General features: G+C 34.1%; 1 protein-coding gene across 1 annotated transcript; it reads right to left on the bottom strand.

The window, feature by feature from the left end:
* Window positions 1–3,986: 3,986 nt before the first annotated feature.
* On the bottom strand, window positions 3,987–24,075 carry LOC127831077 (cytoglobin-2-like). The gene is made up of 4 exons (XM_052356063.1): window positions 24,021–24,075; window positions 6,027–6,151; window positions 4,928–5,047; window positions 3,987–4,166 (listed from the first exon to the last, which is right to left on the bottom strand). The coding sequence occupies exons 1-4, from the start codon at window positions 24,073–24,075 to the stop codon at window positions 3,987–3,989; spliced, it is 480 nt and encodes a 159-aa protein (XP_052212023.1).
* Window positions 24,076–25,813: the final 1,738 nt, after the last annotated feature.

Genomic DNA, 25,813 nt, shown 5'->3' with positions numbered 1-25,813 from the left:
TGATTCATTTAACAAAATTATACATGTTTTATTATTAAGTCGTACAATTTAATTTTTGAAATAAACTTCATATCACATGGTATCATATTTATCAAAACATTAACAATTCTGTAATTTTTGTTGATAATCTTTACGTTGGTCTGATAAAAGTCGATATATTTAATGAAACCTGCTGCATAATCTAATAAGTATTGAAAGTACAGGTGGGGCGATTTTTCAAAAAACATTGTGGTCGTAAAAATACTATACACAGTGATGCCAACCAATCACCTTTGTTGAATAAAACAGATGAAATTCAGAAAGGGTGACAGGCTGTCAACATAATATATGATTTAGCTATTGGGGTTTAAAGTAAATGCTGCTTCTTAAATCTTTTTCTATAAAGAAGTAATGTAGTTGATAATTGTTCGTAGTTTCATTTCATCGTGCCTCAAATTGTTGTAACTCTGTTTCTCTGGTATCTTTCCTACTATTGAGTAATTAAATGGTAATTAAATTGAATGCGTTTTAATTCCCTTTTATTATTGATTAATTTGAGTTACAATGCTATGAAGTTAAATTTTATTTACACGTAAATGTATCATGAATATTGCTAGGCCAAGTGCGAGGTTGAGCGCTCTATAACCGGTTTAAACCCCCAATGCTTTGCATTGACCGTTCCAAGGCGGTGATCCCAGCTTTATTCATTAATGTGTTTTGTATGTTGTTTTGTATTGTGCTGTTTTGTGCTGTTTTGTACTGTTTTGGCAATTGGTCACTTGCCTTAAATAAAGGACCAACTAATTGTGTATAATGAGAATTCAATACTGCTCCAGCAGCTGGAGTTTCACTTCTTTATATATTATGTTTTTAAAATAAGTCATTGTCGTACGTGCCAATTTATAACTGCGAAACGTTTGTGAATACAATTTTGATAATTATCATTTGAACTGGTGACCTAGGTTTTTACTCTGACTTAGTGTTATACGTACCTGAAATTTCGTTAAGACAAAAGTTGTCTTTAGGTTTCTATACATCATGTAGATTCAATTATTATTCATATATATATTCAATTAATTTATTTGCTGGATTTTAATTCACACCGACACAGTCTAGGTCATAAAGCGACTTTTTGGGAACAAAAAAATGTTGATAATGTTCTACAATTAGGACGGACATATACGAGATTGTTTTGATTACTTGGGAAACATTAACGCAAATTAATTAGCTGCTGTGAAAGTGACAACCACAACATGTTTTTCATGTGTAAGGAAAAAGTTCAAAACTGGCATGAAAGCACGGGCGTATTGTCATATAAAAACTTTGTAGCGCAGAGAACATTGAGATGTTTACTTTGACAGTAAAAAATGTAGCGCGTGGTAATTAAATTGTTTCGCCCATATCGCGAACGAAGTTGATTTCTTGAAACGAAAGAACATAAATGCGCTATATCGGTTATGTGCAGATAGTTCAGTATTGAATCGATATTTCGTCGATGTATACACCTTCCATGAGGACTGCTTGTTGGATGTTACAGTGAAAAGACGTTGCCATGGATAGAACGCGTTCATCGGAGCTATTTTGTTTGCGAATGCAGAATCTGGATGCAAAGTGGTTAAATGCAGTAACGGACTACATTATTCGGTATACGTATATATTGTTACCTATGGGGCGAATTGGAGAAGGCAATCGCCCCAAAAACGGCCTATTGAAATTTACAAAAATGGTTAAATGCTTCGGTATGACATCGGCTTTGACTTGTCTGACTCGATTATGAGTTATTGGATGTATCTTGTTTCGAGGAAGATTGGTTAAACGTGTTCCGGAAATTGCTAGTAATTATTAAATTAAATTAATGTTCTTAAACGCGCTAGTCATACCGTAGTAATGCGTAGGTTTATCAACATGTTAACGAACATTCAATTTTGCTTATATATTCATTAATTATGATATTATGTTCAGTGTTTCTTACGAGATGGATGATGTAACATCGAACATTAACTCAATGTCACTAAGTGTCACTCAATCATTAAGCTTGCGTCATTTTGAATTGCTAATGCGTTTGGCGTCATTCAAACGCATGCGTGTATGTTTAGAATGAAATAGTTTTAATACAATAATACACGATACATAATTTATTGACATTATCAAATCAGTTTCCAGCTACAAGTTCGTTATTGCGATATTAACAAATGGTTTGTCGTTCCGAGTTTCTTATCACTCTTCTCAAACTATCGCACTTGTCGTTAAATTCATAGGCATCGGAGATCGCACTCGTCGTTAAATTCTTATGCATCGGATATCGCACTCGTCGTTCAATTCTTAGGGATCGGAGATCGCACTCGTTGTTTAATTCTTAGGCATCGGATATCGCACTCGTTGGTTATTTCTTAGGCATCGGAGATCGCACTCGTCGTTTAATTATTAGGCATCGGAGATCGCACCCGGCGTTTAATTCTTTGGTATCGGAGATCGTACTCGTCGTTTAATTCTAAGGCATCGGAGTTCAAGACCTGTATTTATTACCTCATTTAGTCTACGTACACTTCACCTAACATTATTTCTTCTGTAATCAGGATAGTTTAGATCTATGAAATTATCCGAATAACACAAATAATCTCCTCTTACACGCTTGTTGCATATATTTTTATCATTTCAAATCAAACTTACAGTATTGTTTTTTGTGTATTGGTCTTTAAATATGCATTTTCAGTACGCTGAACAACTGTTGTTTTTCTTAATAATTATTTCTGAAATAATATTTAACAAAATCATATTAAAAGAACAAAATTGTTTTCTAAGTACTCCATTCTTCAACAAAAATAAGAAATGTTAATCGCTAAATGTGTTAATATGTAAATAGTTCGTATTGTTATTGTAATATTAGAAAGATTTCACACATGCGCAGCCATATTTATCGAAAATCGTACAGAAGACTCGTTTTCCATTGGCTCAGTCAGCTCACGTGATAACTGGATTTGTTCATAATCATCAAGGGGAGCTTTAAATGTTAGGTAAACTAACGACGTCAAGACAACGTTATATAAAAAGCGTATGTAAATGTTTTTCCGTTAGTATGTTGTTGATAAAGAATGAAATGTACGCGGTAAGATAAATTCGTACCATCGCTTTCTACTGACCTTGCATAGGCTTGATACGAGGCCAGTAATATAGTAATTACTGATCCTGTATCTCACCGTACGGAGTCAGTAGGCAGACGTGTAAATAGTAGTACACAATATATACATAAAAAGAATGTAACCACATATTAATTTCACAACAAAACTATACATCATAATAATATATCCCACTGCAAAGTTGTAATAACACGTCTCATTTGTGTTATTGATTTCTTTAAGTTTTTATAGCGCACATAACATCATGATTGCTAACTTTGTTTTATAACACAAATTTGTATTTGCAACATATATATAGTTGTTGTTGTGATGTTGCTGTGTTGTTCAACTCAAAACTTAAAAGGTCGCCGTGGTGTTATGCATATGGTGTCCGCCGGGCGACCGGGAGGTCATGGATTCGATCCCCACCGTGGGAGCATTCTTGAGATCTCCCCCAAAGACTGCAAAGGTTCTAGGCCCAGGAAACGGACTCGAGAGCGTTTATATAAGCCATGTGCTTTCGATGCAATCGAGCTAAACTAAATAGGTTTAATCTAACTCAAAACACTCAATATGCCTACCAACAACAGGGAGTGGAATGATAGATCTATGACATGCGTCAAGTAAGTTTAAATGTTGAATAGCTTCGTGCAGAGGCATTGATTGTTAAATCAGCTAAGTAACTACGAAACATGAGTGTAAAAAATAATAACTGCGCCTACATGCAACGTGCATGGTATTCCAATACTCTAGATAACGAATCGTATGCCTAGGCCGACGAATTGTGTCGCAAGTGAATACAACGCACAACATGTGTTTCAATGCTTCAAACATACTATTAAATCAGTTTGTGTTCCAATTATCCGTGTATAGTCCCTGTCCCCTATGTCACTAGATGTCTCGTTTAACATGACTACTGATTGAGTTCACATCTATTACACCCTTGGTCATCCCAATCTCCATGTAGTACGTCATGATCCTAAACAAAGTCTTCCAGGCGTATGCGATATCTTCTGACCAGTAGTCTTCTATGTACGGTTTGATTGCATTCAGGAAATGTGGGAAGATAATCTGCAATTAAATTCAAAAGTGAACCTTAGCTTGGCATTTAGTGACAAACCGATATGTCAAGTAAACAATATTGGTAAGAAATAATGGGTAATTGGCGGCGATCCTCGCGAATATGGCTCATATTTTAACACTTCGATTGTCAGAAATTTATTTTATATTTAAAGACACTGGTTAAAATAATTGAACGCTTCATTGCTACAGTGATTGTCGTAAAGCTATATTGTATCATGTCCAATTGTCCATCAGAGCAGTGGTTGACCTACAAATGACGAAAGTAATGCCATAGAGAACGTGTTTTCTGATGTTATGCGATACACGTAAACTTCACCCCAAGATCAAATGTTCTGGCAGACGTGTGTCGTTAGTATAGTAAATTTAACTTGATGAACATTTTGACACAGATTTCAAACATCAAAGTAAACTGTACACCAGGGAGCAGAATAATACTTGTGACGTAGACACAAAATAAAAATACACATTCGAGTACGAGTAATCATTTAAAATTTGGAAAATAATGAAATTGACGAACTAAGCTAGATTGCAGTGCAAACATGTGAACCAACACACTATGAAAGCGACATATTAACTTAATTTATTAAATAAAACTTCTATGTTGACATGTACATTTTACATGGAGTGTTCTTGTTACATGGTCAAAATCAAATTATATTTTCAAACCACTATTACTTAATCAAACTTTGTTAAAAGCGCGAACAGATTACATGCGGAAAAAACAATTAGGTAAATGACTTTTCTGTTACCTGTAAACACTCAGCAGGAACTTTGTATTTGATGTGCATGGCGCCCGTCTCGATTAGCAGCTTTGCGAGAGTCTCAGGCTCCTCTAGGCGGCAAATGCACTTGTCTATGGTCGCAATCACCTGTGATCAAACACAGCCAGCGTGAATAAATACTAGTTATCACTGTTAATAATACTCTCAGCTAATGACACAACGTATTTGCTTCTTATTGTGTGCGCTTTGATGCACATATGCTAATTGTTCTTTCTATGATTTGACGGTACAATGTTAAGATATGTGATTGTATTTACGATGACCACTGGTGTTTCCACTTACAGAACTTTTCGATTTTAGTACATTAAGTCTAAAATTAAGTGTCTATTTAGATGTACAAATTTTACCTTAGATATCAAAAGGATGCATACGAGATATAAAATTCACAACTACCAACAGCTAAGATGAGAAGGTGTGCAACTTCTAAATCTGAAACTGCTAATCGATTGATTAGTTATTCTATTGAATATCATAAAAACTAAAACCAAAACAGAGTCTTCCTTATCCTTAATTTATCTCAATTAAAAGGAAATATCTACCATGTGTGTACGGATGTTGATAATCGGACTCGTAGATCAAACAACTCCAACACGTTTGAAATCTAATTGTTATACACTATATGAGCATATTTCAGTAGTAATCATATTCAATTTATGTACGCTATATCATTTTCGTATAAAACTTCACTCAAAATGGGCATTCTCGGATTGCAATATATTGTATATCTTACATCAGTTATAGTTTATAAGGTAAATTATATTGCGACAAGCAATGTAATAAGTTATAATTTATGACATTATTTTAATATAAATGAAAACTCGTGTTATTGCAGTTTTACACGCATTCATAGAAATACAAGTGTATATCAACATAGAAAATTAAGTTCGATTAGGAGGAAAAACTCAGACATATTATCAGCAATTTCCTTATATTGCGGACATATGACAGATAGACAAACACGATTTAACTCAATAAAGGCACTGGGATTACCGCTCTGAAATGACTTTTGCATACCATAATTGGGGCTATACATGTACATGTATATTCTTGAACATGTACATGTTACCTTTAAGGCATGCTGTCTGAGAAGTCCGTCATTTCGAAGGTCCCTGAGATCTCGTCCTTTGAATTTTTCAAAGATTTCCTTTACTTCAGGTTTTTTCTCGAACATGCTGAAAACATATTTCAATTCTGATAATCAGAATTTCAAAATATATTATAACACAGAAAATATCTTGTTTTCCTGGAACACGGTTTTTATATTTACGAAATAATACGACAACTAACTTAATTTTACACACAAATACGCCATTCTTTCCTGAACAGTTTGCCTTGTCAGGATTTTTAACGTTTGTTTTTATATGTGAGCTACATGATTTATTTTCTTACTTTATATTTCAACTGCATATTAGCGTTCAGTTAACTTGAAAATATTAAAGAAACATTTGGAAAGAATTATTAGGTTTTGTAGAGTATATTGCCGATATGTTGTACGTTCGCGATAGATAACCCTCCATGGAAATGCGTGAGCGATTTCCTGAAGCGTTTTTAAAAACTTCATAAAATGACCCATATTTTTTTTTGTATTGCAACTTTTGTTTTAACCTCAAGCGCATATTTTGTGAAATATATAAGAACCGTTTTCTTGTATTTTTGAAGAGGAATACTTAAGGCCAAATTGTATAAAATTATCAACGAATCTAACCAAACAATGAAAATGAAAAACATACTTAGTTATCACTGTTATTTAAGAGCAAATACATGTAAAATATATTCACGTTGCATTAAAAGCTCTGTCTCTCTCTGTCTCTCTCTTTGTCTCTGTCTCTCTCTGTCTCTCTCTCTCTCTCTATCTGTTTCTCTCTCTCTCTCTCTTCTCCCTCCCCCCCCCCTCTCTCTCTAACGCAATAAAAGCGAAAATTATAGTATACAAATGTATGTTATTAAACATCAATCATCAAACGAGGAAATTAAACATGCTGGTTCCTTAGTATATCAATAGCAACTTTGAAAATAATATTCAATCATTTATCCATAATAGTATTACCGTAAATGAACTAAAATTCGATAATTCACATGCATGCACTTTTCAAGTGGATTAACTACTGGAATAAATGTTGCTACGAATTTTTTTTTTAAGTTGTGTAAACAATATGATTAGTTAATGGTATTGTATACTTTTTTAAGCAAATACCATTTAGTGTGTTGCTAGGCATACTCATTTAACAAAACATAATGCGCCTATACCTGAAAATGTAAGCGTTCAACATATAACAAGCATTAAATCAATACATCGTTTTAAAGGCATACACGAAGTGTGTTTAATTATTGCAACTGTAAGAATCAGGAAAACATGTGCCTCTTGTGTTTCATTTGCCAATCATTCACGGACAATATGACATCGATTGAATAAAACACAAAAACACAAAAAGTTGGGACAAATACCAGCTCTTTTAAATTAAACAAATGTGTGTGTGTGTGTGTAATTGTTTGTAAATTTTTAGTTCGGTGGAATGTGGGTTGATGTGGTTTTGTTTTAAGTAAAAATATCTTTTAATATCGATGTCACTTTTTTTATTTGATTAGTACTGTGTTTGAGTTGAGGCTTTACAAAAGATTGTCAATGGACTTGATTACATATTATCCTAATAAAGCTAATTAATTTCGTTTCCCTCGACGTGACTGTTATCAGATTGAGTCGCATGGTCCAAATACAGAGAATCTTTTTTTATTTTATCTCATTAAATGGATATCGACCGTAAATAACAAAGTGCTTGAGAGTTTTGTAAACGCATTATTGATACAACACGAACACGCAACAGTAGTCTTTGCTTTTTTGATGAACTGCACTATTACAATAGTCACGTTGTATCTTTAAATGAGAGCAAATGTTGCAATATTAGTGCAGGACTGATACGACTCGCGAAGAAATACATTTAGAATAATATTGTGTTTCACCATTTCCACGTGCAAACAGCTGACACCATTCATACCCCACGAGCTGAAGCGTCCGATCGTCAAGGATAAATAATTTTATCGTGAGCTTTCTCAGAATGAAGTCAAACGATCACACATACAATTTGTTATCAAAATCTGAACTAATAACGGAAGTTTTCAAGTTTGAAAAGTGCTGCGTTTGAAAAGTCTCCAAATGTATACATAAATAATTGTTACCACTATTATTAGAATGAAATATTGGGTCAATTATTGGAGCCAAACAGAGATATATATAAGTATGCATATGTATAATCTAAACTGATTTTAATCACCAATACGGCCATTCCTTCCAATTTATACAGGCACTTAAAAAAACAGGCAAAAAATCGTAAACTTACCGACACAAATCACCCACGATTGATAATGCGTGGTATGCTTGGAAAATACTGACATGTGAACCAATAGTTTCAGAACCAGGGCTCTTTTCAGCTTTTTGGAAGATAGCCCATGGCTTTGAAATTGGGAATTGTATTGGCAATGTCAAGAAATTGGGAAAATAAATTGGGATTTAAAATTACATGAGAGTGTTCAACATCTTTAATCACAAACACCGTCATAATCAACAGTTTATGTATACCTGGCCTCATATTTTGTCAAGGAAAACAAACTTGCATCAGGCATCATTTTATTTGGAGGCGCCTTATCTTCTTTTGAAGAACTACTGCTTTCAACATATTGAATATCAGTCAGCACTTTGCTTTCGGAAATCAACGATAACGATGCAAACGAGTCACTCGTTATTAAATTACTATTATTAACGATGGGATGAGTTTCAAGTGGAGGACTTGTACTTGTTGACGATGTTTGTTTATTTAATGACGCTTGCATCAGAAAAAATCAACAGATTGTGTTTGGCCAGGTTTTTGCTTCGGAATCTTTTTCACGTAATATTTGAATTGTGCGACATCTTTGTTTTCCATTTAGCCGAATCACACAACGCTTGAATTTCGTCGCAAATACAATAAGCACATGAACAACATCCAGAATATCGGGCACACGAATAATGCCGACGTTATTAAAATTGAGGTATGGTGTTAAACCCGTATGAGATCGGACCGGACCGGGCTTTGTTAAAAAGCGAAAAAGCCGATTTCATTAGCGTTTGTTTTTCAAGATTGGGAATTTTTTAGCAAATTTTTGGAAAAAAGTATACATTTTGCGATAGGGAATTTAGCCGAGTTTCGGCTATAAAATCGGGCCAAAAAAAGCCCTGGTTCAGAACAGAAAACAAACAGTATAATTAAAGCAAAAAACTTAGATATTCTAGTCTGGCACAAAATAGTATTTTAAATCCACGCATCTCATATTAAGTCTGAACAAATATCTTTTAACACTGAACTTCTTTGATCTCCAGGAGATAACTATCAAGTTCCTTTTAATTGGGGAAAGAAATGACAAACAGGCCTGCCCCACTACATCGTCGTTAAGTGTTTAAATAATCTAGTTTTTACCGGAAGCTTTTTGTTGTCCACCTCCGTTTTACAACTCTAACAGCCCATGTCAATAATGAATCTGAGAATGCAGTTGTTTCTAGTTAATTATTTTGTTATTTATGCACAATATTATTAAATATTAAATGCGTGATGTGGCTGAGGTTTTAACTGTGGTTTGAGTATTCTATTCCCATATTTTTTTGTCAAGATGGGAATGACAGGCGAGTAATATTTGTTATATCGATTGATGCGAAAAGCATGCTCTTTTGAGAAGTCAATCATTATAATGGAAAAGAACAAAGAAAGCGAATATACAATTTTCCTGATTTATGTAGGGTTGATGCTGACATTATTGGCGTAATACTGAGTCGTAGCCTTTTTAACACGTGTCATTTCCTCCAAAAATCATATTGATTGTCATGCCTTTCCCGAGCGGACTTGAAACGTGTTGACGAGATAGAATCTAATGAGAATCTAAATTAAACGCCAGTGTACGTGCAGATGTGACCATTCAGAACAGAATAGAAACGAAGAAAAACCAAGGAGATTAAAGTAACAAAAATAGGTACGAAAGGTAAAATGGCAATATTTTGTTGCAATCGGCAAAAACAAATGCTATTTGAAATTTTGCAGCACACATTACATGTAGTTATAACCAAGAGAAGTTGAACAAACACTTTTGTTCATATGCGCATTAATAATAATGCTATATTGGTTTATTCTCTTCATATCTGCATTTAGAATCATGGACTTTATTAAATGCAACACTTGTAAATAATGTAAATGCTTAGAAATAATAAGATAACATGACATGCATCAGTTAAATTGCAAAATTGTTTACAACACAAGTCGTACTAAATAAAACAAAGTAAGCACGGAAGCGGGTAGGATAGTAATCAATCATACAGACGAACGGAAGGTCGAACGAATTAGCGAACGTATAAAAAAGCCAGGCAAGCATACACTTAAATAAATAGTGATAATACAAACATTTTACATGAACTTACAAAAATATATTACCGGTTAAGACAAACGGTTATCAAAAACACATTCACTGTGAGTGTTCGCTTGTACTAACAGGAAAAGATACTTGCATTTTCTATAATTTACGACAACTGCACATTCACCAAAAACAACAAAGAACAACCTAATTCAATAACAATGAAGGTTATACCAGGCTTAACAGAAACATGAATTGAGGGTACGAACATAATGGCAACGCAATATGTTATACTGACCTGAGGTAAGTGTTAACACCAAGGTTGGCCATGTGGACATTGACCATACGCCAGGTGTTTTGAATTATCGCCCGTTGTGTTTGAGTTAAGACGGGTGGGTCATGTACTCGATGGAATTCTCTCTTTGCAGTTTTCAATGTCATCACAGTACTGCACGAACTCCCCATCAATGATCACTTTAGAATTATTTGTTTTTATAATCAAGAAACAATTTGAAATAACTGCGTTTTATAAAACAAAATGATTATAAAATATTTATGAGATACCTTGTGCCTTTTTTTTTACATATGATTCTAACCAATATTATTAGTTGTTGTGTGGTAAACTTAAAAGTAGATTCACTTTATTGCGGTAGCTTTCTTTTTAAATAGATCATCATGATAACAAGGTGTTTAAGTACGTTTAACAAGTCTTTTAAAGTCACATCTTCATGTCACCAACATTTCGAATTACACTTGAAGTAATGTATGATAAATTTAAAACTTAAATTTTGTTTCCACTCTGATTTAATAAAGAATCACTCAATAAGAAATCTCTTCCAGAAAAAAGTTATTGAAACACGTCAACAAGATAGAAACCCTTATAAGCACACGCAAGTACTTGTTTCAGACCATCGAACATTTATCCATATACGTTTCGAATATGGTAACAGTCGGATTAAATTATTTACATGCATTTTATAGTATCAGTTGTTCAATTGCAAACAAAGTTGTGCTTAACAATATTAATTTGGTCTATTTCGTTATGATATCCATTCAACCAGTTACTTATACACTTGCATGTCACGCAGAAAAAAATAAGCCTTCACTCGTTTATAACACATTAAGTTCTCGTTGTGTTTATTTGATTATCCATGTGTATATTTGATTATCCAAGTTAAATCAAACACATGTACATATGATCCCGACATATGTTGGTTAAGTATTCGTAAATATATATTGAAACCGTCTCATTTACAGCCACATGTTCGTACCATTACCATCAAATGTCGTGTTAAATCAGAAATAGAACATCGTTTTCCCTGCGTTCAATAAACGGATGGCACTTTTTCTTTAGTTTCCCATCAAAGATTTTCTGATTGTTATAGAATTGTCGATTGGTCTTCTGTGAAAAAAAGAAGAATGCATGCGCATTGTGGTTTAAGAAATTTAAGTACAGAAGGCGTTAAATGTAGCATATCGTTTTCCTTTGAACTGCATAGTATCCTAGTATTCCAATGAGAGTGAGCCGATTAAATTGTCATAGAAACTAATTGTCAAATAGGCACTTGATCCGATCTTCCAGATAACCGACACATTTGTTCCGCCTTTGTCGTCGAAATCGATATTCAAATCAGATACACACTCGTAGAAAAAAATGTGTTAGCTAAACATTTTTCAGAACCAAGTAATTGCCTTTGTTGCTGCTATGGTCATAGAATTTCTCTTGAAGGGTTGCAGTACAGAAAATGTGAATACTACCGTCAAGAATAGCTTGTGCATGTTGTATTTTATTTAACCACGGTCGCATTAAGATGATAGCGTGTTATATTATGTATCAGTAATTGTAGATACCCGGGGGCTTTTAACATTTGAACAAGCACTTAATGATAGTGTTCATCTCTGAGTCTTCAATACGTGCAATGTTCTTATGTTGGTGTTTTTTTCCTGCTATAAGCTCTGCAGGTAGTCATGCATCATCAGGTGTGTTTATTATAAAGCCGTGATTTGTGTAGTGTTGCTGTATGAGAGGTAATTTATTTGCTGCTAGATAGTTGCTGCTTATATAGACAAATTTAGTATGATAAATCCAACAAAAACACATTCTTTCCTTTTTATCAACATTTCGGCTAACGCCTTCATAACACTAACAATAACAGAAAGCGGATGTTACGTCATTGACATAACGTACATTAAATTGCGGGAAAATGAACTTCAATAAAATGAACTTCAATTAAATGAAGCTTAACTTTCGGATTCAAGAATACACAATTTACTATAAAATTATATATAAAAAAACTTATAGGAAAAAACAAAAGTAAGCTAAATTAAATTAAATTTCAGAGCTAGCTCTGCAATTTAATTGTATTTGGCTTACTTTAGTTTTTTCCTATTAGTACTTTTATAGAAAATTCTTTTTCCGTAAATATCCACTTAGAAGTTAAACTTGTAAATCAGGAAGATTATACTAGTAATGAAAATGGTTATGTTCAACAGAAATACTAAACAACAAGATTTGCACAATATTGTGAATCTGCTTCTTTCTTGTTGACATTCCTTTTCCGTGTCATTGAGAACATACGTCATGATTATCAGATAGCAGTATTGTTCTTAGCGCATGTTGATTAGAGCCTCATTGTTTAAGTCTTTGCTCTGGAATGTGTATAATCCCACCTCCAGAAAGAATGTTATAATCATGTTATAATCAATAATCTAATTTAAAAATCTAACTTTTTAACTGTCAACTTCAATAGTCTTATTTATTGTAGTGCATAATGTAGTGTAAATGAATATGTTAAACTATGTATTCAATATTGTGTTTTTTCAAATAAAAATTTAGTGTTTAATGCATTCTGTAGCCGCACACTAAAAATATTGTTTAAACTAGGCTTACAGAAGGCGGCCCGTTTACCTACATGAATCGCTACATCGCTCTTTGCCTCGCGTATCGAGCATAAGTATATATTCGTTGCCGTTGTAACAGGTATTGTGTTTTATTTTAACTTTTAAATTATGTTAATAAGCATATAGAGTTTTTGTCGAATGCGAATAGTAATTATATTGATAAAGCGTGATTCAGTTATCAAATGCATGCAAAACTTAAGTTGAACTATTATTACTTTTGTAGTAGTATACTTTTGTTCCCAAACACCATAAAATATCAGAACAAAAATGTTGTTATTCAGAACATAAAGTGCAAATAAAGTACTGTAAAAAGTAGCAATACCAGATCCTATGTGTTATCTTTTACAGGTTTGGTTATATTATTGTGTACATTTTGCATCGTCAATTTGACTGTTGAATAATGATTAATATTGTGAAAATAATTTCAAATACAGCAATCGCATGACAAGACGATGACTACTTCTAAACTATGTGTATATACTATTAAAGTAACTTGTAAACAAACATGGGTTAAGTTTTTAAAGAAACACGAGGAATAACTCCAGATGCCATGCAGTTCAATAGTGATTATATTCGGATAAATAAAACCAGGCCATACCAATTATAACGCTCTTAAACAAATGGTGTACTTATGTCAAACGTATACCAGAAATATAAATATGTTTCTTTAAACAAAATCGTATTATGGATGCTTCGTGTATGTTTGTAAAACCAAATGCTAAGAATAAAGGATTTATTTCAGCTACCAACTGTTTTAGTTTTTAAGGAATAATATAAATACATATTAATATAATTTGGAATTAGAATTAATGCGCTAATATTGTATTTTAATGGTTATTACTAAACATTCGTTTGAAAAACACACAGACGAAAACATGGCAAATTTGTGAAGGGAAGGAAAACCATGCCCTTCCCGCTAATATTTTCGCGTAACGAGCCGTAAAAGCATGATTAAAAAAAGAATGTTGACAAACGGAAACCAATGCAAGTACCTATTAAATCGAGACCGACCGAGAAAGCATATTGAAGTTAACCGATAATGGATTCGTGCGTTTCAATAATTTAAGCTCGTTTATTTAACTGACACAATGCATTTCTTATTTTTATGCAACGTATATACATTAACCATTTTATGTCATAGTTTGTTTTAAAAACGCACTATGAAGCAATACATACAAGTACTTGTCTTTAATAATCTTTTAAAGCGTCAATAATGAAATTGAATGACTTCGAATTGCTTTCGTCATACCAATACGCATAACAAGTGTGTAAGAAAACGTTGTTTTTTTATCATAGTTCATATACTATTGTTAGTGTTGTTTACATAGCACATGACTTCAGATATAAACCATGCGATGATTCAGATGTGTTATTCTTAAATTATGAACACCAATTAGGAAGCGAAGCACTAAAAGGATGACATTCACCAAAAAGTAAACCATCTTTTTTTACAAAAAAATCAGAAGGCGACTTTGCTATGTTTATTGTTTCATAACACAGGCAAAAAATATTAAACCTATGTAAGTTATGTAATATACGCTGTTGAACATTACCATGGATCAATTTTCCATTGATTTCAGAAGTACCGGTAATCCCATCTGTGAATGCAATTGTAATACTGCTACTATGTAGTCTTCGTTCTTGATGTAGACATAGCCTCAAATGTGGGTTGTTGATTAATGACATATCTTCTGTGTTTCTAATTATTTCAATAAATTCGGATCCGCCTTTCGAATATAAGGGTCGTGAGTCCTCTGGTATATAAATTCTGTGTAACAGAACATAGTGCCACCAGTAAAACATCTACATTGTCCTGTCTTAATTTTCTGGAGAGATGTGCAATTCACATGATATGCGGAAATGCATACTTGTATTTGTTATGCAATCAAAAAACTTGCATCTTCTGCTTAGACACAAACCGTCTGATCTGTTTATTTAAGTGATGCACACTTGCCTATTTCCGTCGAACCAAAGCATCTCATCTTTCCTTCAAAAAAAAATCCGAAATGATTCAAATTCCATTCACGATCTACAAACTTTATAGCAATACAATCCACATCATACATTGTTTTTCTTGTAAGATGTGTAGCTGAACTTCATATTGTCCCTTTTCTCTGCCTTAACATCACAGCCGAATGTTTCTAGCAATGTCTTGTTTTGCCAATTCAATTTAATGTTTTATCTATCTAAAGTTATTGCCAAGATCGCAAACATTCCCACATTACAGATCAGTCTATGGCATATGCCGAAGCAAAATAATGGTAGTAACATGTTTGCATCAATCATCGTATTAGCATTACATAAGAGGGAAATAGAAGCGGCTCTTAGCCATGTTAAGATGTTCAGACACAGAAGCTCTGTCAAACCATTTATAAATAATCAGCTGACCAAACTTGCAAAATACGGATAAATCTCAGTCAGACATTTATTTTGCTCATTTTTTGGCGGATATATTTAAAAAATATACCTTTTACAGAATCAATATAGTATTTTGTTCTCGCAGTCATGTTACTCATCATATGTTCCACATTTTATCAGGGACTTGTTACCGCAAACAGCCATGAATTCATTGCATCGTTCGTTTATCCCGATTTTAAATTCGTTTAGTTTTGCCATTTACAGTAAAATGCGATCCCCGAAATATGTATGAAACTCCACGCATATTTGCATTTGTAGTGAGCAATTGGCGAGCCACCTGATTTCCTAGAGAAAGAAATTATAAAACAAGTATCTAAACTGACGGAATAAAATCATAACAATCGAATCGTTCTCAGTTATAAACCAAAATAGATCTTAACTATATGACATACAAAAATCGCACCAATTACGATACGGTCCTTGAAAACCACACTTGATTGATAAATAGTAGTGATGGCATCGAATACTTATATCGGTATTCGAATATTCGCAAATCCATTCAATCGAATATTCGAATATTCGCATAAAACGGCTGGATTGATTTAACTTCTATTTCTCAGTTTCGTATCCGGTAGGGATAATAAATATTTATTGACACAGAAAATTGAATATACAATTGTGGTGTTGAGAAATAGAAAGAAAATGTAGCTTAATTGTAAAAACAAACTTTAAAAAAGCCTATTTAGACGAAATATATCAGAAAAGAGTGAAACTTGTTCTGTGTTAACTTCCATTGTTTTGTAAGATATATCCGTTTGCTGAATACGAGGCTGTTTATTAACGTTGCTATCGAATAAGTGTATCGCTGTCGGCTAATACTATGACTGATACTGTAATCGGGCACAAATAGAAGGAAAACATTATGTCATAGAATGTTCTTTTATTTTTAAAGTTTAAAGTAACGATAGCATGTACGTGTATATAAAGAAACATATTAATAAGGCATGCACAGTACACCAACTATTCAAGAACAAATATAAGGAAAAACATAATGTCATAGAATTTTACTTTTATTTGAAATTTTAAAATAACGATATCATGTACGTTTATAAAAAGAAACATTTTAATGTCTTTTAAAACTGTGATCACAGAAACTAAATTATTATTCGCCAGTCAATTGAAGCCCTTAATTGTCACCTAATTGAAAAAAAGAGTATTTGTTTGTTAATAAATGTTCATTTTGGGATATAATTTTAACAAGACCAAGTAATAAAATGTTATTTATTATTATTATTATTATAGTCAGTCAGTCAGTCAGTCAGTCAGTCAGTCAGTCAGTCAGTCAGTCAGTCAGTCAGTCAGTCAGGCAGTCAGTCAGGCAGGCAGTCAGGCAGTCAGTCTGTCAGTCAGTCAGTCAGACAGACAGTCAGACAGTCAGACAGTCAGTCAGTCAGTCAGTCAGTCAGTCAGTCAGTCAGACAGTCAGACAGCCAGTCAGTCAGTCAGTCAGATAGTCAGTCAGTCAGCCAGTCAGTCAGCCAGCCAGCCAGCCAGCCAGCCATACAGTCAGTCCTATGGGTCATAAAGAAGTGTTTGCGTGTGTTGACTGCATGTATTCATTAAACGAAACCATTCAACCATTCAGTTCATTTTACAGTATGTTGTATTTTGCCTCTAGATATGAAGTGATGATCAGCGTTAATATGTTTTCCATATTCACATTTATTGAGTTCTGCTTGGGGACGTTTTGAGATCGTATCGCAGAAAATCACGTTTACGAAATTTATAATAAAATAACGATATCATGTACGTTTATAAAAAGAAACATTTTAATGTCTTTTAAAACTGTGATCACAGAAGCTAAATTATTATTCGCCAGTCAAGTGAAGCCCTTAAATGGCACCTAATTGAAAAAAGTATTTGTTTGTTAATAAATGTTCATTTTGGGATATAATTTTAACATGACCAAATAAGAAACTATTATTTATTATTATTATTATTATTATTATTATTATTATTATTATTATTATTATTATTATTATTATTATTTTTATTATAGTTAATCAGTCAGTCAGTCAGTCAGTCAGTCAGTCAGTCAGTCAGTCAGTCAGTCAGTCAGTCAGTCAGTCAGTCAGTCAGTCAGTCAGTCAGTCAGTCAGTCAGTCAGTCAGTCAGTCAGTCAGTCAGTCCGTCAGTCAGTCAGTCAGTCAGTCAGTCAGTCAGTCAGTCTGTCAGTCAGGCAGTCAGGCAGTCAGTCAGTCAGACAGTCAGTCAGTCAGTCAGTCAGTCAGTCAGTCAGACAGTCAGTCAGTCAGTCAGTCAGCCAGTCAGTCAGTTAGCCAGCCAGCCAGTCAGTCCTCTGGGTCATAAAGAAGTGTTTGCGTGTGTTGACTGCATGTATTCATTAAACGAAACCATTCAACCATTCAGTTCATTTAACAGTATGCTGTATTTCGCCTCTAGATATGAAGTGTTGATCAGCGTGAATATGTTTTCCATATTCACATGTATCGTGTTTTGCTTGGGAACGTTTTGAGATCGAATCGCAGAAAATCACGTTTACGAAATTGCTGTACACCATTAAGCTTAAAGGATGTGTGTAAGATTCCCATAAACTTCTATTTTATAGCTGACTGGTGGAGTTTTACAACAGTTACGTCACGCATCGTTTCATATCATAGTTTGTTATGGTTTTTGTGATTGAAAATAAGCAGTTGTGCTCATTTCATAATTTTGAATATCCAGTCAGAAATATTGTGTTTCTGAATACATATAACCGGGCGTAAATCGTGTTAGGATTTAGGACATGGCGAAGTGACACGTAATTGGTCAGGAAATTCTGAATGGTTGCTAAACCTTTTTTATAGCCTTTTATATTAACATTAGATCAAATGAATAAAATATCTGGGGATGAGTGTGCCATCTTTTCTAAAAAAACAAACACTAATTAAAACCAACGCTATCGAATAAACGAACCACAAATACAAGCGTATGACGTAAGCGAAATTTTAATGTAACCCTGCCTATAATTTCAATGTCTTACTGTATTGAAAGCATACCAAGTTTCCAATTAAATCTGCGTCAAAAAGTTTACTAAATGTAAAGACAGCCAGTAAAGTTCACCGAACGACTTCATTCCGTGATAAAACAATAAACCTAAACCATTGTTCATAATACATGCACGGAATTTTAGAAATGTAAGTATATTGTCTTTCTGAACATTTTGAAATATTAAAAATTTGATTTGAGTATTTATTAAAACATGTATTTAAACATGTATTTAAGATTACGTGTTTGTTTCTGTTTGTTTGTTTGTTCGATTGCTTGCTTGTTTTTGTTCGTTCGTTCGTGCGTTCATTCACTCGTTCGTTCGTTCGTTCGATCAGTCGTTCGTTCGTTAGTTCGTTTGTTCGTTACTTCGTTCATTCGTTGGTTTGTTCGTTCGTATGTTCGTTCGTGTCTTCGTTTGTTAATGTGTTTGTGTGTGTGTCTCATTTTTTTTACTGCGTGTTCGTTTGATTATTAGTTCGTTAGTTCGATCGATCGTGTTTTTTCCTTTGTTGTTGTTTTTTTTCGTAAAAATAATTATTTGATTTCTTCACTCCTGCTTCAATTTATTTATCTATTCATATAATATTTATAATATATCATATAATATATATTGTATTCATGTATTAATATACTGTATTCATGTATTTATTTATTTATTTATTTATTTTATTATTATTATTTTTTTTACTTTTGTATTTTTGTGTTTTGTATTTTTATTTTTATTTACTTGTGTTTGATTTATATATATATATATATTGCTTCATTTATTGATAGATTTATTGATTATTTGATTTCTTGATAGATTTATTGATTTATTGATTAATTGATTTATTGACTTATGTACTTATTGAGTTTTTACTTATTTAATTATTTATTAATTAATTTGTTTGTTTGTGTGTTGGTTTATTTATGTATGCATTTATTTATTTATTTTTTATGTATTTTTTTAAATTATTATTAATATATTTATTATTTTATTTCTGTATTCGTTAAAATATTTAAACACACAAAGTTTTAATATATGTGTGGGAATGATCTAGGTTTCATAATCGTCGCTTAATTGTATTTGATACTTGACCTCGTACTGTTTATATGTAAGGTATTTTACTTTTTAATTGTTATGATCAATCACGTTCCTAAATTTCTTCCTTGCGAACGATGTCGCGTAAATAGACAACATCACGGCCTCGTCAGTATGTTTTTGTAAATATTAATTGTTTTCGGTCGTGATATTCCATAAGTTGTTATTTAATAACATTGGATAAAACTCGTCAAAGTCTTGCTAATTTGTAATAGTCCTTAATTGTTTTATTAAAATAAGGTTACAAAATGACAGCCGGCTTTAAGAGGTTAAACCGACAACTTGATCAGGTAAACAGTAAAGACGCCATACGTGGTAATCATATTGTTTCTTTTATCGGAGAATATCGTACTGCAATTTCTTTACTTTACCAAAAAGAATTTTGTATGCACAAAAGTAATTGTTTTGCAAAGGGTAGCGGACAACGAGCGAGGCATGGTGTTGTAATGCGCATGTGGAGTAAGAGGGTTAGGGTAAGGGTTAGGTTTAGGGGTAGGGGTCGGGTTAGGGTTATGGTTAGCCTTAATCCATACCTTTACCCTAACCCGACCCCTAACCCTAACCATAATCTTACCAAAACCCAGGGTTATCTCCCCTATACCATGCCTCGCTCGTTGTAATTGTCCTCTTCCGTTTTGGAAAATCGTCGCTTCTGACGTAAAAACCTCAATGACACAATTAAATAAAATACCTTCCTCAGCCATGTACTACTAAGACTGCTACTACTACTACTACTACTACTACTACTACTACTTCTACTACTACTACTACTACTACTACTACTACTACTACTACTACTACTACTACTACTACTACTACTACTACTACTACTACTACAACTACTACTACTACTACTACTACTACTACTACTACTACTACTACTACTACTACTACTACTACTACTACTACTACTACTACTACTACTACTACTACTACTACTACTACTACTACTACTACTACTACTACTACTACTACTACTACTACTACTACTACTACTACTACTACCACTACTACTACTTATACTACTACTTTTACTACTACTACTACTACTACTACTACTACTACTTCTTCTACTACTACTACTACTACTACTACTACTACTACTACTACTAATAATAATAATAATAATAATAATACTACTTCTACTACTACTACTACTACTACTACTACTACTACTACTACTACTACTACTACTACTACTACTACTACTACTACTACTACTACTACCACTACTGCTGGGAAAACGGGAAGTCGAAGGTTTAAACCCCACACGGGACACCTCCTGACTCGACAAGTTGTTCAACCGGCAGCTAGCTAAATCAAAGAGGCTGATTACAATGCTGTCTCCGTAGTCCAGTGTTCAGGGCGTTCGCCTAAGGAGCTGGTAGTTAGAGTCCCACAAAGAACACTTTCTGACACGATTCAGAAGCAAGTAAAATCGAGGGGGAATCGATTGACATACTGCAAAGCGCTCGTAATTGGTCTTTATATAGATGTTTGACACCACAGTTAAAAAACACTTAACTTACTTAATTTACTACTGTTAATAACATCGATCATTCCAATGTAACAATATAATGCATGACCTGATTTACGCAAGTGGAGCACTTAGATACTCCAATTAATTGTTTATGTTAAAACATAGCATACGTCAATCATCGCAACAAATAATGTGTGTCTTACATCTGAGACAACGGTACGCCAACAATCTTTAATGGGTCGTTTTGCTAAGTGCTGTTGTTTTTATTTAATTTGTTATGGGAATCAAGCTTTTATCTATTCTTAATATTATATTGAACACATGTAGATATATGTTTTCTTTTCATGGAGAAAGGCTTTATTATTTAGGCCTTTTTATTATTATTTTTGCGCACTTGTTCAATGTAAAAATTAATATACCTGCATATTTTTGTATGTGAATATAGATGGTGTTTTTAGTTGGTCGCGTTAGCGGCCGACTAAATTTACAGAGCATGTATTGCAAATCAGTATGTGCTTAACTGGCTTAGCTACGCTAAGGACTGTAACTCACTATGCTAGGAACGATTACCGCTGCCTGTCTGCACTGCAGACGACGAATGCTTAGGAGCGTCTGCTCTACTACTGCAGTGGGTGTATTTACCAGCTTGTAAGTCGACATTGGCCCATCTAGTGTTTATCATTGAAATCTGTACATATCGGCTACTTTCAGGGAAAACGGGGCTTTATGCATGTGAAATAAGATAAGCATGTGCACACTGATAAGCCTGTGCAATGCGCACAAGCTAATCAAGGACGACAACAGTGAACAACTTCTCTGCCTTCAGCGCTTTGATTTAATATCGGTAAGAGTGTTGTCCGGGAAGCATGTTCATGGACTGATGTCCTCATTATTCAGCATACTTTATTAATTGTATGCATTTCCTCAAACAACATTTTAATGTCACTTTTATCAAGTCAGCCAAGGCTGCCGTCTCGTCTTTATAAAAAAAACCTGGGATATTAATATTATATTATTCCAGAATAAAACATGATGAACTGCATGCATTAAGGATGCACGGTATCAATACACAAGGGTGCTGTTCAACTTACACTAGATGCAGCCGATAGTAAAACAGTTAGTTCAACCGTCTGACTGTTACAGGGTATTAAGCATTACACCCATACACAGAGTATATGCTGTCATATTTTAGTTTTGAGAGTATGTAAGCAGCAGATATATTGTGGTATTGCTCGTTGTTCATTAAATGTATGTTTCAGGGCAATCAACAGGCGCATTCTGCTCTATATCGTTACGGTGATTACACACAACGTGGTGTTGGGATTCGCCTACTCCTTTGGAAGCTTGTACACGGATCTGATAGACAAATTCGAACAGAGCCGCACAGTGACCAGTAGTATTCAGGCGCTCCTTGTGGCCATTATCAACTCGCTCGGTGAGCACATATTTGTTGCATTTTTATATCATCATCATCATCATCATCATCATCATCATCATCATCATCATCATCATCACCAATCATCACCAATCATTATCGATCATCATCACCAATCATTATCAATCATCATCACCAATCATTATCAATCATCATCACCAATCATTATCAACCATCATCACCAATCATTATCAATCATCATCATTAATCATTATCATAACATCATTACCATAATTATCATCATCATCATCGTCGTCATCGTCATCGCTGTCGTCGTCATTGTTTCAGTTTAAAATAATAATTTAGAATTTCAATATTAAGTTTAGTTTGTTGTATCATCTGGTCTGATTTCAATAAGCCACTTTATTTTAAACTAATTTCGTGTTGTTGTTGGTGGTTGTTTTTTTTTTGGTTTGTATAAAGTCATCCGAATATTCAAATAAGAGAGATTGTTTACAGTGTTGCTCTATTTTAGCAAAATAGCGTCCGAACAAAATCATCTTACATCCAAGTTAAAAGAATAACCCGTTTAATTTCAGGTGTAGTGACCGGGGCGTTAATTCGACTGTTTGGATTGTTTAAAATTTCCTTACTTATGGCGTTGCTGTTACCTACAGGAATCGCTACAGCGTTGTTTGCCACGCGCATCGAACATGTATATATATCCATTGCTATAGTAACAGGTACTGAGTTTTAGTTCAACTTCCCATGTTGTTGTTTCCATTAAGCAATTAAGTTTTTTGTCGAATGTAAATATTAGTTCAATTTGACAAAATGTTACTAGTATTCAGTATGTTGTGTCCCGATTTAATTTATATTCAATATAATTTATTAGGTATAATATTATAACGCTTTGACATGTATACTATACCACTACACCATGACACATGAGAGCAAATGTGTTTATTTCAGAACATTGAATGTCGATAAAATACTGTTAAAGTAGCTGACAAGATTATATGAGCCGCGTTCTGAGAAAACTGGGCTTAATGCATGTACGTAAAGTGTCATCCCAGATAAGCCTGTGCAGTCCGCACACGCTAATCAGGGATGACACTTTCCGCCTTACCTTGATTTTCTGTAAGGAGGGACTTCCTTGAAACTATAAATGCCATAAAAGCGGAAAGTATCATCCCTGATTAGCCTGTGCGAACTGCACAGGCTAATCTGGGACGACACTTTACGCACATGCATTAAAACCAGTTTTCTCAGAACAAGGCACAATCATGATTGTTCTCATTTTAAGGGCTCGGCATGTGTCTATTGAACGTAATTTGTCTAACGTTGATCGGAACGATGTTTAAGGGACGGCAACGCAATATTTGTTACAGTCTTCTTTACGTTGGACAAGGTGCAACAGGAATTATTTACCAGTATTTCCTACCATGGCTGGTCTCCAGTTTTGGATTAATGGGCACCTTTCTTATTTTGGGAGGCATATTTTCCCATGTGTGGGTATTACCTACTTTGATTCAATGCACAAAAGAGTTGAACTCAACGAAAAGTGGTAATGAATCATCGGTAAGTGGCGTCAACAGAAATACAAAAATAGAGATAAATAAGAACAGCGTCAACACAATTGCATCCGACATGACGCATGGCATTGAAAAGAAACACGAAGCCCTTGATGACGGGCCTGAGAATCATGTAAGGTTATCCGATTCGTGTTCATCTCACAAGTCAACAAAGAAAGGAAATATATGCATTATCTCAAGTAAATGCATTGACAGTGACTTAGTTGCAGATTTGAAACGGGTTTTGTTCGCTCAAAACGTTTTAAATGTAACAGCGTATGGGCTCCTTATGGCTATAAGTAATTTCCATAAAAGTTCACAGTTAGACATTGCACACTGGAAAGGATTCTCCAAAGAAGATGGCCTTAATTCGTTTGTGATCCTTAACGGCATGACCATTTTTGCCGGCTTCGTCCCTGGACTGATGAAATTAATTCCAAGATGCAGTATATCATTTTTGTTCGTGGCACTATCTATTATAAGCATGTCTGCTCACGTTCTTGTTATATTTACGTCTACAAAGATTCTATACTCTGTAGCCAATGGTTTGGTTGGTTTTGCCATGGGAGGTGTTCTAACAACGGCGAATATTGCCTTGAAAATCAGTCCAAAGGATTTGGTGTCGGTCTCGGCCGGATTTATGGTGACCATGAATGGACTTCTTACCGTGAGCCTAGGACCTATACTTGGTATGTTAAGCCATGATCTCGCTGTGTGTCTTGTTTTGAATGGTTTTTGCTATTTCTGATGTTTTATATGATGAAAAAACTGTTCACAATAATTATAGTGCTTGTTCGTGCAACATCAATGCCTTTGAATTTAGAAAGCTTACTATTTTAGGCGCCAGGAAAATACAATCGCTCTTCGCAAGTGCACATATCGACCTGGACATCCTTTAATTTCTAACTCTAAAATTTCCGAACTTTACCACATACTTCAATGGCAAGCTAAATTCAAATATATAAGCGCTGTTTGTGTAGCCAATTGTAAACTATAAAATCGTTTGTAACGCAATTTTGATGATACGGGGTACACTTGCATCTCAGTACAATTTAACAGTTACGCGTAAAGTACCTATTCTGAGTGTTAGGTTTGTACGTTACTTGTTACAATCGTTTTCTGTAATGGGCGAGTTAATTGGCTGGGAATTTGCTCGTCACACAGGCAAAAGACATCGATTTGCTTTTACGAATTCTGCCAAGCCACAACTTATAAATGTCCTCACGTTTCCAAATGGGTTGTGATAGTATGTTTCTGTACGTTTTTTGATGAATTAATACTCGCTTAATCGCACTACATTGGCCGATTTTTCAATATAATGCGAAATGCATTGACAAACATATTAAATCTGATCGCACTGTAAAATTATCCGTTAAGTTTCGAAACATCCGGGTCTGAGCGCCACCTCGGAAGTAGCATTGGCTCATTATTAATGCATCTCAAAAAAGAGTGCGTTATTAACGGCAGTGTTGTAAATTCTCAGTAAATTGTCATATCTTGTTTTCAATGTCTGCCGTGTGGAATGTTTGTTGTACTCAACTTGTATGAACAAATCAAAGTAAAAGTCAACAAGTTCTCTCGTTTTCAGGCTATATTCGAGACTTGACTGGTAGCTACGAACCTGTATTGTACACAGCCGTTGGTCTGCACGTGGTGGTGACGT

Source organism: Dreissena polymorpha, chromosome 5 (assembly GCF_020536995.1).
Source record: "Dreissena polymorpha isolate Duluth1 chromosome 5, UMN_Dpol_1.0, whole genome shotgun sequence".
Lineage (NCBI taxonomy): Eukaryota > Metazoa > Mollusca > Bivalvia > Myida > Dreissenidae > Dreissena > Dreissena polymorpha.
This window is presented reverse-complemented; position numbering and strand designations above follow the sequence as displayed.

Coding starts and splice junctions, on each gene's coding strand:
- LOC127831077 (XM_052356063.1), bottom strand. CDS start 24,075: ATGCCTCCCAAAATAAGAAAGGTGCCCATTAATCCAAAACTGGAGACC. Junction 6,152..24,020: donor AAAACTGGAGACCAGCCATG/GTAGGAAATACT, acceptor TCTGATTATCAG/AATTGAAATATGTTTTCAGC. Junction 5,048..6,026: donor TCAGACAGCATGCCTTAAAG/GTAACATGTACA, acceptor GTTTGATCACAG/GTGATTGCGACCATAGACAA.